Source organism: Poeciliopsis prolifica, unplaced genomic scaffold (genome assembly GCF_027474105.1).
Source record: "Poeciliopsis prolifica strain line A6 unplaced genomic scaffold, Auburn_PproV2 SCAFFOLD018, whole genome shotgun sequence".
Lineage (NCBI taxonomy): Eukaryota > Metazoa > Chordata > Actinopteri > Cyprinodontiformes > Poeciliidae > Poeciliopsis > Poeciliopsis prolifica.
Window position 1 is genome coordinate 9,414,044 of NW_026562393.1, and position 14,567 is coordinate 9,428,610.

A 14,567-nucleotide genomic window follows, 5' to 3' on the forward strand; every position below is an offset into this window, starting at 1 on the left:
TAGAGAAGCAAATGCTTTTAATCAACAGTAATGTGATGATTAACCATCCTAAACTGTTAAATACGAATCAGAGGAACGTCAAGTTTTCCCTTTCTTCTTCCCCCGCCTCTTTACATCCCTCCCTCAGTCCACTGGCAAACTTTTTTCCCTCAGTATCCACTTAGGGTTGTTAAATTAGATGCTGTGTTTGATTAGGACCAAGATACTGTTAGGTTTGCCCCCACAGTTGTTGTAACTCTTGCTACTCTTGGCATGAACGGCTTTTCCTCCAGCTAAGATATTCACAGTTGATCCTCCAAACCCAACTATTTGTGACTGTCAATAAAAATAAGATGTTTTGTTTTCCAACAAATCTGCATAAGACAGTTTTCTTTACTCTTTAGCACAGTGGTTCCCAAAGATTTCTTCTGGGCCCCCAGTGAAGATTTTCTGGGCCCCCCTTTGGATTACAATTACTTCCCGGGCCCCATAAAAAAAGGAAAAAAAAATCAACTGGGCACACACATCGTTCAACCAGACATAGACCTATGCACATATTTTGTTTTCAAATTCCACTGAAGTTTATTTCACATTACATGTTTCAACAAAAGACACTACAAACCATCCTTATAGTGAAACATCATTTGCATAAAAAGACGGTTCCAAATCTCTACAATTTTACAAAGCATTTAAAAATGAGTAAATATACACAAACATGCATACATGCCAGTGTAGGCTAGATTTGCAGTTCAGTATTCACAGCTGCAACTTTTGGATCTCTTCCTGGCCCAACACCAAAAAGTTTGCTGACAGTATCTGATTTGAGCCAAAACTCTTTCTGTCCTGGTTTTCACTTGATGTAATTCCTTCCAATGTTTAGTTGAGGGCTTAGCATACCAAGTTGATATATGAAAGGAGAGAACACTTATATTAAATCACCTATAAATCATTGTAAGTATGTGTTTAAATGTGTTAAAGCTTCCCAGTGTTTTCAAAAGAGAGTTATTGCACTGATTTTTGTAAACTGCCTTGAAAAAGTATTCATAGCCTTGTTTTTTGTTGCTTTTTCAAATTTTGTCACATTGCAACCCCAAAACTCAATGTTTTTAATTGCAGCTTTATGTAGTAGAGGGACACAAAATGCATTATTGTCAGGTGAAAGGAGAAGGATACATGGTGTAAAACATATAGTTTTCATTAATAAATTGTAGAGGTGTGGCCAACTCAGTAGAGTTTTTGTCTGCAACTTTACTGAGTTAATACTTCATGAAACCTGCTTCTGCTGCAATTATGGGTGCAAGACTTTTGGGGTTTGATCCTACCAGTTCTGCTCGTGTAGAAACTGAGATGTTTTCTCTTTCTTTGCAGAATAATTCAAGGCCAGTGAGAGTAGGAGAATGTAATTGATTTTCAGGTCTTGTGATGGACTCTCAATTAGATTTTGGTGTTTTCGCTGACTGGCCCGTTGTGAAACATAAGCGAGTTGGATGCTTTGGGTTGTTGTCCTACTGGAAGGAGAACCCATCTCAAAGGTGTCCCTCCAGTATCCGTTTAGTTCCATCCACCCTGCTATATATTCCGACCAGTTTCCCAATACCTACTAAACTAAATCCACCTCAGTGCAAACACAATGTTTTTTTGTAGTTATGGTGTGTTAAGGGGGATGTGCAGAGTTAGTTTTCTACCACTCAAAACATTTTGGATTTTGTGGGCAAAAAGATTCGTTCTGACCAGGGAACCTTTTTTCAGATGCTTGCATATTGCGTAAGTGTGGAATTAGACACTCTTAAGAAACTACATTTCAATTGTCATCCATTCATAATCTACACATTGATAAAATATTTTATCAACTGGATGGACTTGAGCTGCCCTAAAATTGAACTTTTCATAGCTGAAATACTGAAGTTCACAAAGGAAGGAAGAAAAGAGGGCAAAAGATACAAATAATCATAAATTATGTTGCCCTGTCTAGGATTGTACAGTGATCTATAAGAAGGTTTGAATGTTGTCTCCAATCGCAGACAGATTTTGGTGTTTTGGAGAAGCTTTTCCCCATCTCCAAAACACCTGATAGAAATAAATGGCTGAGTACCAGGGCTGTCCAAACCTGTTTTGTGCTGTGATTGTTCTTTGAACCTCCCACAGTCTTAGTGCAATGCTCAAGAGGAATGCGGCAGATGTCACGGTCAGGCAGTGGGGAAGTGAGAGGGATGTCACGTCAGACCATTAGTTCCCAAAACCACATAAATAATAATAAAAATAAAACTTCTAAAAGTACATGCAAGATCAGTGTGATCCCACTGGACCCCTCACAGAGTAAAAAGCTTACAGGGTCAAATGGACCCCATTTCTTACAGGTGAGGGTTAAACCTCTGCACTTGCTTCTAATTCACAAATATGCACTCTGTTTCGGCCAAGCAGATGCAGTCATATTAAGATCCATTGAGGTTTTTGGTTGTAATGTTACAAGACATTCAAGGCAGTTTGACTACTTGTGCAATGCACTATTCACTGTTTACGCTTATGGGTGGAAACACCAACGTTCACAAAGCTTCTCTGCCAATATTAAAGTCTAATTATTTTAATTGTTGTACTTAAACTCTGATTTTATTGTTTAGATTGAATAAGGTTTAATGTAGTAGTAGTAGGGTTGTTTTTTCCTATTATTCATGCACTACTTACTTTTTGTATTTTACTTGCTATGTGGCCAGCACAATTGTATGACACAAATGTCAGCACTATGAATAATGCATTCACAAATTAGCTCATTCGGATATGAGTTTTTAATTCTACACTTCATTCATTCTTTTTTTTTTTTTTTTTTTTTGTTGTTGCAATTTTGGCCAAGTTTAATCAACACATAAAAAATCATTTTCCACTCCTTGAAATACAATTAACAAGTCAGCTCTGCTTGAGCTTCACAATTGACCAGTTGTGAGTGGCGGTGGAATGGGTGCATTTGCTGACCAGCCGCCTGTAGAAATTCCTTGTTTTTTTATTTTTTATTGTTAATTGAAGACCTCCGAACATACTGCTCCTGCCCATGCATTGTTGCATGCGGGGCAATCACTGCAGGCATCCAAGTCCATTAGTTTTCATTTGGATGGTTCAGTGAGACTGGTTGATTAAGTCCAGGCAATTTGCTTGTAGGAGCCCTCATTCTCCACTCAATCCTCCTGCCTCGCAGCCCTTTGCCACCAGTGGGGTTGTCGTTCAGGTTAATTTAATCTTGTTTGTAAGACATTTTAACACAATAGCTTGGTGGCTGTGTAGACATCTCGGCATGGCAGAGCTTGCCGTAATTTTGCGCATTGCAGAACTTTGCATGTGAATACAGCTGCTGCATTTGCAATTACACTTGCATCAAGTATTTTGATACCAATTGTCACTTTAGAGAGGAGAGTAATGCAATATTTGACTGGTAATGTCAAAGTTTAAGGTGTTTGTCCACTGGGACATGTTGGTATAGTTACATTATGCATGTAAAACAAGCATTTTCTTTTCAAACCCCATCAATTTTCATTTTAGGATGGTTAAGGCGACTTCTGCTGTGGGAAATAAATGTAAATCTGGCAATCTGAGAATTTGACTTTGAGGTTGAGGTGAAGGGAAAAGAGGAGGGGGAGCTCAAATAGAAAGAAAATGTAGCTCTCAGTTCTCTCCACCCTAGTACAGCCTTAAACAAATGGTGTTATTACCAGCTGCTCTCCTTCAGGCCCGGTCATTTATACCCATTAAACTTGCGTCTTATCAACCATAAGACGCCCTTACGTCTCTCCATCTACCAATTGTCTGTAATCAGCCATTTAAAACACCAGCGGAAATTTCTTTTGTGCTTTGCTCCGGTCTGACGGACAGGCAAACGAGCTGGGAGGAGGAGGGACGGTGGGTAGGGAGAGAAGAGAAGGATATTTTCTGTGGAATGATGAATAAGCCAAGTTGAGTGGCTGACTAGCAGAGATCTGTCTTAATCAGAAGTGATTTGTCAGAACAGGAGCTCTGCGGGGTCAGGGCACAGGCGATGAATAAAACACAGCCTGGCGAAGTGAAGAAAGGCCCCAGAAATTCACCCTGACTGCCCACCACAACTCAAATATGTGCGAGGGGAAGGGCCGATGCAGGGGCTAACTTAGGATTGACTGGAATGGGCCAGCTTTAATCTACGCAGAATATTTCTTGGTATGGGTCTTTTTAAGTGCTTAATCTCTCGCCTTGGCTGCTCATTAATGTTGCCGTGTTAACATTACTGTTTGAGTGAGCACACTGCAAGAAAGAGACCGTTAAAATAATAAAAAATATATACATTTCTAGGGACAATATGCTTCTTGAGGGAATCTTCTCGAGTTTTCTCTTAACTATGCAATGGTGGTTGTTGTCGTTATTATAAACTATCTGTAACAGCAACTCTTGAGTCCCCAGATCTTCATCGCCCCTTTGTGACATAATGCTTGGCGTTCCTTTATTGTGAACTATCTCACACTGCGAATGTGCTAGCCTCATGGCCTGTGGGCTCAGCAGTACAAATACATTCCACTGTGGAAACTTTGATGGGGTGATGAAAGTGTGTCACCATGCAGTTGCAGACTTGAGGAGTCCTTAAAAAAGAAGCTTTTCTGAAAGTATACAAAGACAGGTAACTTTTCTCACCTGGGAGACGTATAAGTTGGCTGCTGCACTTTTTTTTTTTGTGAGACAGTTTGAAAGCGGGGAAATGTATGGTCTAACATTTATCAGGCTTCTCCTTGCGTCCCCTCAACCATCCATTGGGATTTCATACCCCGTTTGTTGGCAGTGTGTGGCTTGTGTTGAGATAGAAGTCTGTGTGGTAACCCTCACAAAGTGGTCTCAACAGCTTAATGAAAAGAAGCTTTGCTTAGCCTCAGAGAACAGCACTGTCAGGATTTGTACCCTGCTGGCTCTGGGGGACAAAAAACTGCTACCCACAGTAAGAGAGGGGTAAAACAGATTATACCTCCAATTAAAAGTGACTTGAGAAACTTGAGTCTCTCGGTTTTTATTGTTTGCTTTATAAGCAACATTTTAGTTTTCTATGATTTCCTCAGAACTTGTAGAAATAACACAAAGATGTTCTCACTAAAATATTAATCCAGAAATTTATTTTTGGCTAATTGATGCAAAGTCTTAAAAAAAAAGTAGGAGAATGTAATATCTTTGATCCCAACACTGCAAGTACAATGTTTTGAAAATTTATTTTCTCCCCACTGATTTATGCTGTTTTTGAAACACCTCCATGTTTCGGATCTTTTGCAAATGTTATATCAAATATAACCCGAGTAAGTACAAAGAATTTTTGAAATAATAAATAATGTCCAAAGGGCCCGCTGTAGGCCTAGTGGACTCTTTGTTTTCATATACTACCCCCTCTAAAAGCAGTTATAACTGCCTATTTTAATAATTGAAACACTAAATCCACCTTAATATGGTGGAAATCGCCTTAGTACTAATCCAGAATTTAACATCCACGGTCTTCCTAATGCTGCTGTTGGTGGTACAGAGCATCAGCGACAAGGGAAAATGAATGCCCCACCTGGATTGGCTGATTTAGAAATACCCACCAGTATCATGTCAAGTACCAAAGGAATAGGCAGATTTTCTGTGAATAATTTGGAGTTGCATTATGGAGAAAAATCCACCAATACTGACCTGCTAATAGATGTAGAGCCACTGAATGAAGTAATTTATTGATTTAGAACACAACGACATCAATCAACAACTACCAACTAACTAACTAATAAGCTTTTAAGCCATTTTTACACACTCTTCTTTGCTCAATTGTTTTAATTCAGCTACAGTGTTTCAAAGCATGATTAGCCTTTTACAGGTGTGTCAAATTTTGGTTAAGACTTAGGCTTTTCCACATAAAAATCTTTGTTCTTTGTTTTGTTTGTATTTTTCTTTTTGAGGTGGTGTAACTTGCACATCTGAATATTGTACTGTTGCATAACCCAGTTAGCTTAAGTTCATGATCTTGTGACTGTCTACTTTATGTTTGTATATTAGCTCATCTTCATGTTTTTCCTTAAGAAAAGCTCCCAGTTTTAGTTAAAATTTACATATTTAATTGAAATATAAACAAATATAAACAAATTATAACCAAACAAATTGGAACCAGAAAAAGTGGGAGCTGCTTTATGACCCACAAAATGTTGAATAATCAGGATGAATACATTTCTGATTTTAGTTAGTTTTATTATTTTTGTTTCACAATCACAGATTACATTGTTTAATAAACGTCTGATATATTTTTACAATTTTTGTAGAAAGGAAAGAAACCATAGATGTTCAACTGAGATAATGCAGCCAGAGTCTGCTTTGCATGTGCTCTGGTCATGTTTTTAATAAGGATAATTCCCCACACAAGCATTTGTTTTGTTATTCTATTATATTTGATTTTTTTTTGTATTATTTAGAAAAAACTTATTTTCTGCTTTTACATTACAGGAAGTAGTTAAATGAAGGTGCTCTGGTGCAGATGTAAATGTAATGTAATGGAATAATGGGCTTGTTAAATGGACCTTTGGGGGAAATCTTTAACAAGAGAGTCAGAGCAAGGCCTGCGGGCCAGGGTTATTTAAATTGTTAATAGCTGCTTAAACAGGCGAGGAATGTTTTATACGCTAACGAGCAACAAGCCAGCGACATTAACAGTAAATTAATTCTCCTTGCCGAGTTGTTTTATCAACTATCAGTTTTTGATTCAGATTTTTTTTTGTAGTATCTGTGTTAGTTTCTGTTATAAATTATGCATTTTTTTTTTTAAATTATGCTATTTTTCTGATATGAATATGTGACTTTTCAGGAGCTAAAAGCTTGACTTCATATCCTAAAACTTAAGCTTTTTTGTTTTGACCTTTGAAAATCATGTTTTGCATGAGTTGACTGGTCTGCATATGTCTGATATATGCTGTTTATGAAGATATGATGGAAATAATGATGAATAATGACTGTGTTCACAGAAAATTTTACTTATTTTGTTTATAATAGAAGTGATATATTTGTTTAGATATGTTGTTATGCTCAGGAAAGGCTTCACATTTAGGAGAAGGTCATTCCAAAAGAATTTCAAAAAAGATTCAGCAAAAGTTCATATTTTATTAAGTTCGACAAGTAGAGAGCAACCCAATAATTTGTCAAAACTTAGGAAATAATCAGTTCACTCACTGAGATTAAATACAATATTTGGTTTATGGGCAAAATTTCTCCTATGTTTTGAGAAAACTATGAATCTATAAATCCAGTAAAACTTTTATGAATCTGAAAAGGTGTATTTGAACAGTGGATCCCTAGTATTCAAGGGGGTTAAAGGCTGTCCCTTCCAAAAAGTCTTAAAGCTGCCTATTTCAATAGTTGAAACACCACATATGGAAACCATCTTAGTACTTTCTCATTTCTTAAGTTTTTACACTCTTTGGTGTAATCAAACAGCTGCAAGGAAAATGAATGCCGGTACTGGATTGGCTGTGTTGCAAAATTTCAGCCAATAGTGTGTTGAGTAACATAGCACCTGGGAAAGCCAAACAGAAACCACTGTGTGTGTTTTTCTCTCTCTTTTTTTCAACAAATTTTAGAGTTAGCCTAAAAAAAAACAATGGTTTATAACTTCTCATTCACTTTGTCACCTAAACATCCTGTAACCCAAAGTTACAGAGTTCTTATTGCTCAATACTCTGGCTGGAGGAATTTTTCACCTGCAACCTCATCCATCTTTGGACAGAATGCAAACCTTTCCAATAATGCACTTGCCTCAAAACTCCTGCAGTGCTTGTCACACACTCATTTATTAAAAAAAGAAGTCACGCCACCGACAGAGATGGATCGATGTGGTTATTTGTCTCTTTAACAGCAGATTTCCGCTTCAACTCCCATCCTGTTTACCCCTTGTTCTTCTCCAATCAGTACGGGGGAGGGCTTGTATTTCTATGGTTATTAATACCTGCACTCAGTCTTTTAATCTGCCCTATTTGTCACATGTGACTGTCTGACTGCACTGTTTAATCTGGGTATCCTTCAATCTGTCTTGTTCCAGATTTGAAATTAATGAAGGCAGGAAGAGACACATTTAAGTCAGTTACAGCATAAGAGGTTGTAAAACGGAAGGGTTGAATAGGAGACGAATGTTGTTCATTTGACAGTGGTTTTTCTGTTTCTTCTTCTTTTCCCCGATCCATTTTCTCCATCTCTCATTCTCTATCATCGTCTCCCTCTCTCTCTTTTCTCTTGTTTAGCTGCCAGATGTAACCCATTTTTGCTGCCCCCACCCCCAAACAGGCGCTCAGCACGTGGGCCCTTTGGTGTGCGGCACCTGTGTAGTGTAATACAGTCAGCAACTGTGTTGTTTATTCTGGATTTGTTTGGTGCGTTTGAAAGCCTGTCTTTGATCCATGCAAAGATTCGTCACTTTTATTCATCCCCTGTCCCCCTCTTTTTTAACCACTAATGTGAAGTTGTCTGGTTACATCAATACTTGCATTAATTCGTTTTAGTAGTTATGAAAGAGGGCTACTTATTTCCTTTTTTTTATTTTTTGTGTTGAATGTATGTTTTTACTTTCTTTCTCCTTCTGTACTAACATAAGGCTCAGAAAAAAGGCATGGAGATAATCTGAAGCGTGTTGTTGGGGAATGTAGGCTGATATGTTTACATCTACAACACAATAACGCAATAAGTATAGAATGAAGCAGTTAATGCTGGAGCTACTCTCATATGTGATCCAGATTTTCTTCTTCACTGCAGGAAGATTTAACTGTTGCCATTTTTCTAAAGACTAAACGATCTCAGAATTTAATTGCGGATCAGTCACAAAGGGACAAGCACATTTGGCTACAGTATGTGAAAGGAAACGAGTCTTGAAGCTGAGAGAAACTTTAAAGCAATTTTTTTTAGCTTATTCTTTAATTTTACATCTGAAATAATCCTTGGACCTTAATATTTTTCCTGCAAAGTAATGTGAAGTTCTCAGTCTAATCCAAAAAATTAGAGTTCTACTGTCAAGCTTCTTGTTAAATCAGATCCTTACATGGAAAAAACCCTCATGTCATGTTGTCACACTTTGACTTTTCTCTCTCCCATTTACTTGGCATTCTTAGAGTGTAAAGCAGGGGCAGAACTATCAATTGCAAAGCAGATGTTCAAACATGTATGAACAAGAATTTTATTCATTTCCATCTGCAAATCAAGAACTATATGAAAATTAAAGAACATGTAGAAGGTGCTGAAAGTTGCTCAAAGGGATAATAGACAGCTAAACGTGAGCACCAAAGTTATGATATTAAAGTCTCAGCTCAAAATTGAGTTCATAAGATAAATATTTATGTGAAATATGAACTTAGAACCATAGTTGGAGACCCAACAATCTGGTACCCTACCCAGGGACATAAAGAGCTCTTTGAATTGCCTGATCTGCTTGTACTTCTCCACAGTGAGGAATGGCCCCAAAAATTACAATTTAAAAATCAAAAATTTCTATCAGCATTTGTGTTCATGTAATTTCTGCCCTTATTTACCCAGCATTATTACTTGAATGTTCATAAAATTATGACGGTACTCCCATTTTTTCATAAAAACTGAGGCATGAGTAATAGGGTGTCGATTGCTGGGGATTCTTTCAACATATTCACATTTGTTTACTTTCTTCTGAAATTCAAACAATTTTCTATGTAAGAGTATTGGCAGTATCAATATATTTATGGTGACTATTGTGATTTCCAAGAGCCTCTTTTGTATCATAGAAGTATATTTTGCATTTTCTCAACTCCCTTTTCAAATAGAGGGAATTCAGGTTGTTTTTTGTACTTTAAAGGCTCTGTAATATGATGAAATCTACCCTGTAAAAGTGTAAACAAAATCTTTTCTCGGGAGTTTTTCGCTCACCAGTAATGATATGTTACATTGTATCAAAAATCCGTGCTACCTTTTAGCCATTGCTGAACACACTGTTTTCTCATACTGCATGCCTCTTTTTTTTTGGCTTTGTTTCTTTTTGTTGCAGAACAAGTGGGGCAGGAGATTCTTGCCAACCTTCATACTGATCGTGAGAAGATTCAGAGAGCCAGAGAAAGGGTGAGTACCCACCTGCCACCTGCTCAAACTGGGTCCTCTCTTCCAACAAGTGCATGCAAAACTGTAAGCTGTGACAGCTGGTTAGCATCGCTGTCATATTTTTCCTTCTTTTGAGTTTGTCAAGTAAACACAAATTCTTGTGTATACTTGTGTACCTACTGAGTCAGCAGAATTGGGCTGCCAGAGCAAGTTGGGTGCCTATTTATGGATATCACTGCTTTCCACTGTTGCGGATATTTTTAGTCTTGAATAACTTCACACACCATTCAACATCTTATGAAGTGTGATCAGGTTTGCTGCATTCTTTCTGTGGGAATGTTGCCTTTTCTTTGAGATAGGTGGGCTTCACCATGTCCTCTTCTCTTTTTTTTTCTCCAGTCCTCTTTTACCTTCCACCAGTCTTCTCCATTTTCATTCTCTCCATCTGACTTTTCCTCAGAGAGCCCCTTCTAATCCTTAGCTCTGCCCCCTCCTAACACGCAGCCTGCCAAACACACAGGTAGGCAGACACAGAAAAGACCAAACACAGAAAGGGGGCGCGGCCCTGTTGGCCCACTCCACGCAGAATGCTTAAAGATCATAACATGGCAACGGGCCTTGCACAGACGATTTCAAAGAAAATCAAACATCTCCTTTCAAATCGCTCCATAGTGTCTACTGAGAGTACCTGCTCTCTTTCTTTTCCTCTCTCTCTCCTGCTCCCCTCTTCCCATGAGTCTCCTTTGCTTAAACTCTCCTCACCACTTGTACACAAATTCACACAAGCACAGGCTGCTTTAAAGGAAGTTTGAAGAGCAAAAGATACGTTAAAAAAAACAATATGTAAAGAGAAAAAGCTCAAAATACTGGGCACTACATTTTTTGCGCTGAATATGAGATATGTTACTCCAAATTAACCTTTTTTTTTCATACAAACACGTTGCGCATTACACAAACACACAAGAATGCACAGCTTCACATGCTGACTTTTGTTTTGACTTTTATGCTAAGTCAGCTAAATATTTATTACTTTTTTATTGCATGTGTTTTATATGTCTATATTTTATGTTTATGTCTCCTTATGGTGACATTTGTAATATTTTAAATGTTTTTATGTATTCTGTACGACACTTTGGTTCTAATTTAAAGTGCTTCATAAGTAAAGCTGGATTTGACTGGATTGAAAATCTTTCACCATGGGATTATTTGAGTATGTAACCATCATCCTAGTTTATAGCAAGATTGGTGCTATGATATAAAAGAAGAAATTGATAAATGTATTTCTTTAACCGATTTTATTAGTCCAAATTCTTGTATTAAAGTTAGGGAGTTTAGTCTTGATGAACTGAATGAATGACTACTCTTCTTAACAGAGAAAGTAGCACACTTTAAAATATTATCTTCTTTGGCATGAATCTGACTTTTAGTCCCACTAGTCTATTGTTGGACAATTTCATCCGTCTTTCAATGTGTGTTTGGCATCTTTTTCCGTTTGGATCATCAGATTATCTCCGAGTATCAACTATCTGACCAAAGAGGCAGCCCTCAGATGAAGATAATTGTTTAGAATAATCACAAACAATCCATATCTGGTCTGTAACCAACACAGTACTTAGAAAGTACTGATCATTGTAAAACCCCAAGTCAACAGCAAGGTTGCTGAAACACATTTAGGTTTTCCAACAAGGCACAATTTCAAACGAACCTCAAAACCAGTTTTTTGGTTTTTTTTAAGTTTAAAAAAAATTAATAGATACAGCAGGCTTTCCTTATGGATCAGGAAAGGTCCTGACCTTCAGCTAAAAACTTCCAATTTCACTGCAAATTTCCAAAATTACATTTAAACAGAGCAGCAAAAAATGTAATATAATGACTCAACTTTAAATCAAAGTCATGTTTTTATAAGGTAATTAAAGTTGTTTGTCGTGTAAGCCACACTAATTTTCTTTTTCTAATTTATTTGAGCCTGAAAACGTCCAAAGTTTAATCACCTAAAACATGTTATCATATTATGCTATAGATCAGTAAATTAATGTTGATATTTAAGGCAATTTTCTTAAATATTTTGTAATTGCTACCTTTCTCTATGTGGTTAGCTCCCTCAAATTAAGACTGGATATGTTTTTGAGCTGTGCTGCGGAAAACTAAAAGTTGAAACGGCTTTGGTTCTTTCACTCCATATGTAGGCAAACGCAGTTAATTTTAGACACTCGACTGAACACAATTTTCAGTTGGTTTCCATTTCAGGATAAGGAAGGAGGAAAATGAAATGGAGGGGCAGTTTAAAGAGAGAAGTGTATTTTGGGAGAAAGTGTGAAGTATCTGGGGGACACATCTATGGGTAGAGGCAGACATCAGGCAAACTGCTGGACTTGTTGTCTTTGCCAGAGGGCCCAAACCCAAGGTCCCCCACCTCCTACCCTGCATCACATGTATCCTTGGCTCTGGCAACCTGCATCGCATCAGTCCAGGCTGCCAGAGGGTAAGGAGGAAAGATGGAAGAAGATGAAGAAAGTAGCAGCGAAGGAATGGAGGGAAGAGTGCATGAATATCAGAGTGGAAGAGAAAACGGCAACAAGCATGCTGCTGGATTCATTGTATGAAAAGGGGGCAAATGGAAGAAGATGTAAAACGGAGGATTAAAAACAAAATGGAGCAAACTAATGAAAACATACTGTGTGTGAGAGAATTCATCAGAGTTATTATCCTGCAGATAGATGGAGATAAATGACTCCCTGCTAAGTAGAGAGAAAATTGTCAGCAATGAGTATTCCCCGTTCTCCCCCATCATCCTCTGGAAACACAACTACAGGTAGATATTAGTGGCAGCTCACTCAGTGCCGTGTCAGCTTATTTTTTCTTTCACACCATGTTGGCAACATCTCTGCCAAATCATTTTACTATTGAAATCCCTAAATCTGATAATAGAGTGGAATGAAAACATTCCTGTGACCCCTGAGGGGAAAAAAAGGCTGAGAGAAAGAAAAGAGAGAAAATGCATCAAGAAAAGGAAAATATCCAAGGCAATTAGTCCTGAATAGCCATGATCATTATTTCAAGGGTAGCTTCAAGGACTCCTTATGCTAGCCATGTACGTCAAAAGTAGAGGTGCCTCTTATTCTTTTTTTTTTCTGCACTATTCTGATGTTAGCTCTGCAGCAAGATGAGCAGAAGGCCATTTGATCAACTGCTGTTGACTACATGATTAAAGCCAGGGAAGATTTCCGTTCACATTGGTAACAATTTATAGACTATGAAATTTAAAAAAAGGAAAGGCCAAGATGGTTTTTACACTCAGTCAAGCCTTTCCTGTGTGGGATAAATTGGCTGAGTGTTTGCTCAGTAGGTGGTTTTGTCGTTTTTTGTTCCTATACAAGCAAACAACTTTAAGGTAAAATAGAAAGCTCCCTTTCTGGAATCTTTGTGTACAAAATCATAGTTGTCCAAAAGAATTAACCAGAACAGTAACTGTTTCTAATAGAAATTACTTTTCGTCTTTGTAAGTAATTTAATAGCAGATGTTGTAAAGTAATGGAAAAACCAACTGACCCAGGAGTCATGGTTCTGTAGAAGTGAATCATTATTTGTTCATAATAAAAGCAGTATGAAGTTTAATTGGTGAGGTAATTCATCCTGTTGAGACAGGTGGGTCTGATTTAATCTTATTGCTTATTGTAATTCTTTTCTGAGTAAAGTTGGTCATTCCGGATATTGTTTAGATCTGAAAACAATCTAATAAAGATTCTAATATTATAACCTCTTCTGGGAAAATATGATACAACACAGTCTCCAGTGAAGACAAAGCAAACCTGCAAGCAACTATTACCTCTACTAAACTACTGCATTTTGTTTAACTTGTAGCGCTAATGTGAATACCAACTAAACAGCAGCAGATTTAATACAGTGATGTGGAGATTTTGCAGTTATTTCTTGCGAAAGTAAAAAAAAAAGTGACATTTTGAATTAATATTCTCCGTTGGTGTAAAAATTAAAAAAGCAGTGCAAAAAATTATTGACATCTTCTTATTTTTAACATTACATTCAGTCAAGAGAAAATGTAAGCTTCTTAATATTATGTCTTGTATTCTTTAAATAATGAGAAAAGGATCCATAGGTAATTAATGACTGTGATGATTGTACCATAATGGATTACTGGACAGAAACTAAAATCCATTTTGCACTGTCTCTGTCTTCCCAGTTGAGAGAAACGGACGCCAACCTGGGGAAGAGTTCTCGCATCCTGACCGGCATGCTGAGAAGGTAAGAAGCAGGTAGGGACACTGTTTCTGCACCTTTTTCTGTGCATTGTGCTTTAACAGTGTTGTGAGCTGTGAATGAATGAATAAAACAAACACCTTTTCTTCTAACATCATTAGAAGCATAATAACATGACCTGTCAGCTGTGAGAAAAAAGGGTTATTTCCATTCTTACTCTCTAAGTTAAGATGGGTCTGTATTTTTTTGTTGTCGTTTGTAAATCATTCAGATGAATCAAAGTGCTGACTGTGTGAGTGAATGACAATTAAAAA

At 37.4% G+C, this 14,567-nt stretch overlaps 1 protein-coding gene across 4 annotated transcripts in view; it reads left to right on the top strand.

The window, feature by feature from the left end:
* Positions 1-14,567, top strand: part of vti1a (vesicle transport through interaction with t-SNAREs 1A) — a 128,807-nt gene that overhangs the window by 71,807 nt on the left and 42,433 nt on the right. For 2 of the 4 annotated variants that reach the window (XM_055042624.1, XM_055042625.1), the window contains 2 exons: positions 9,989-10,059; positions 14,237-14,309. In XM_055042624.1, the coding sequence (XP_054898599.1) occupies positions 9,989-10,059; positions 14,237-14,302 (137 nt within the window). In that variant the 3' untranslated portion in view covers positions 14,303-14,309. The remainder of the gene's footprint in view (positions 1-9,988; positions 10,060-14,236; positions 14,310-14,567) is intronic. The other 2 variants (XM_055042622.1, XM_055042623.1) reach the window with 1 other exon arrangement.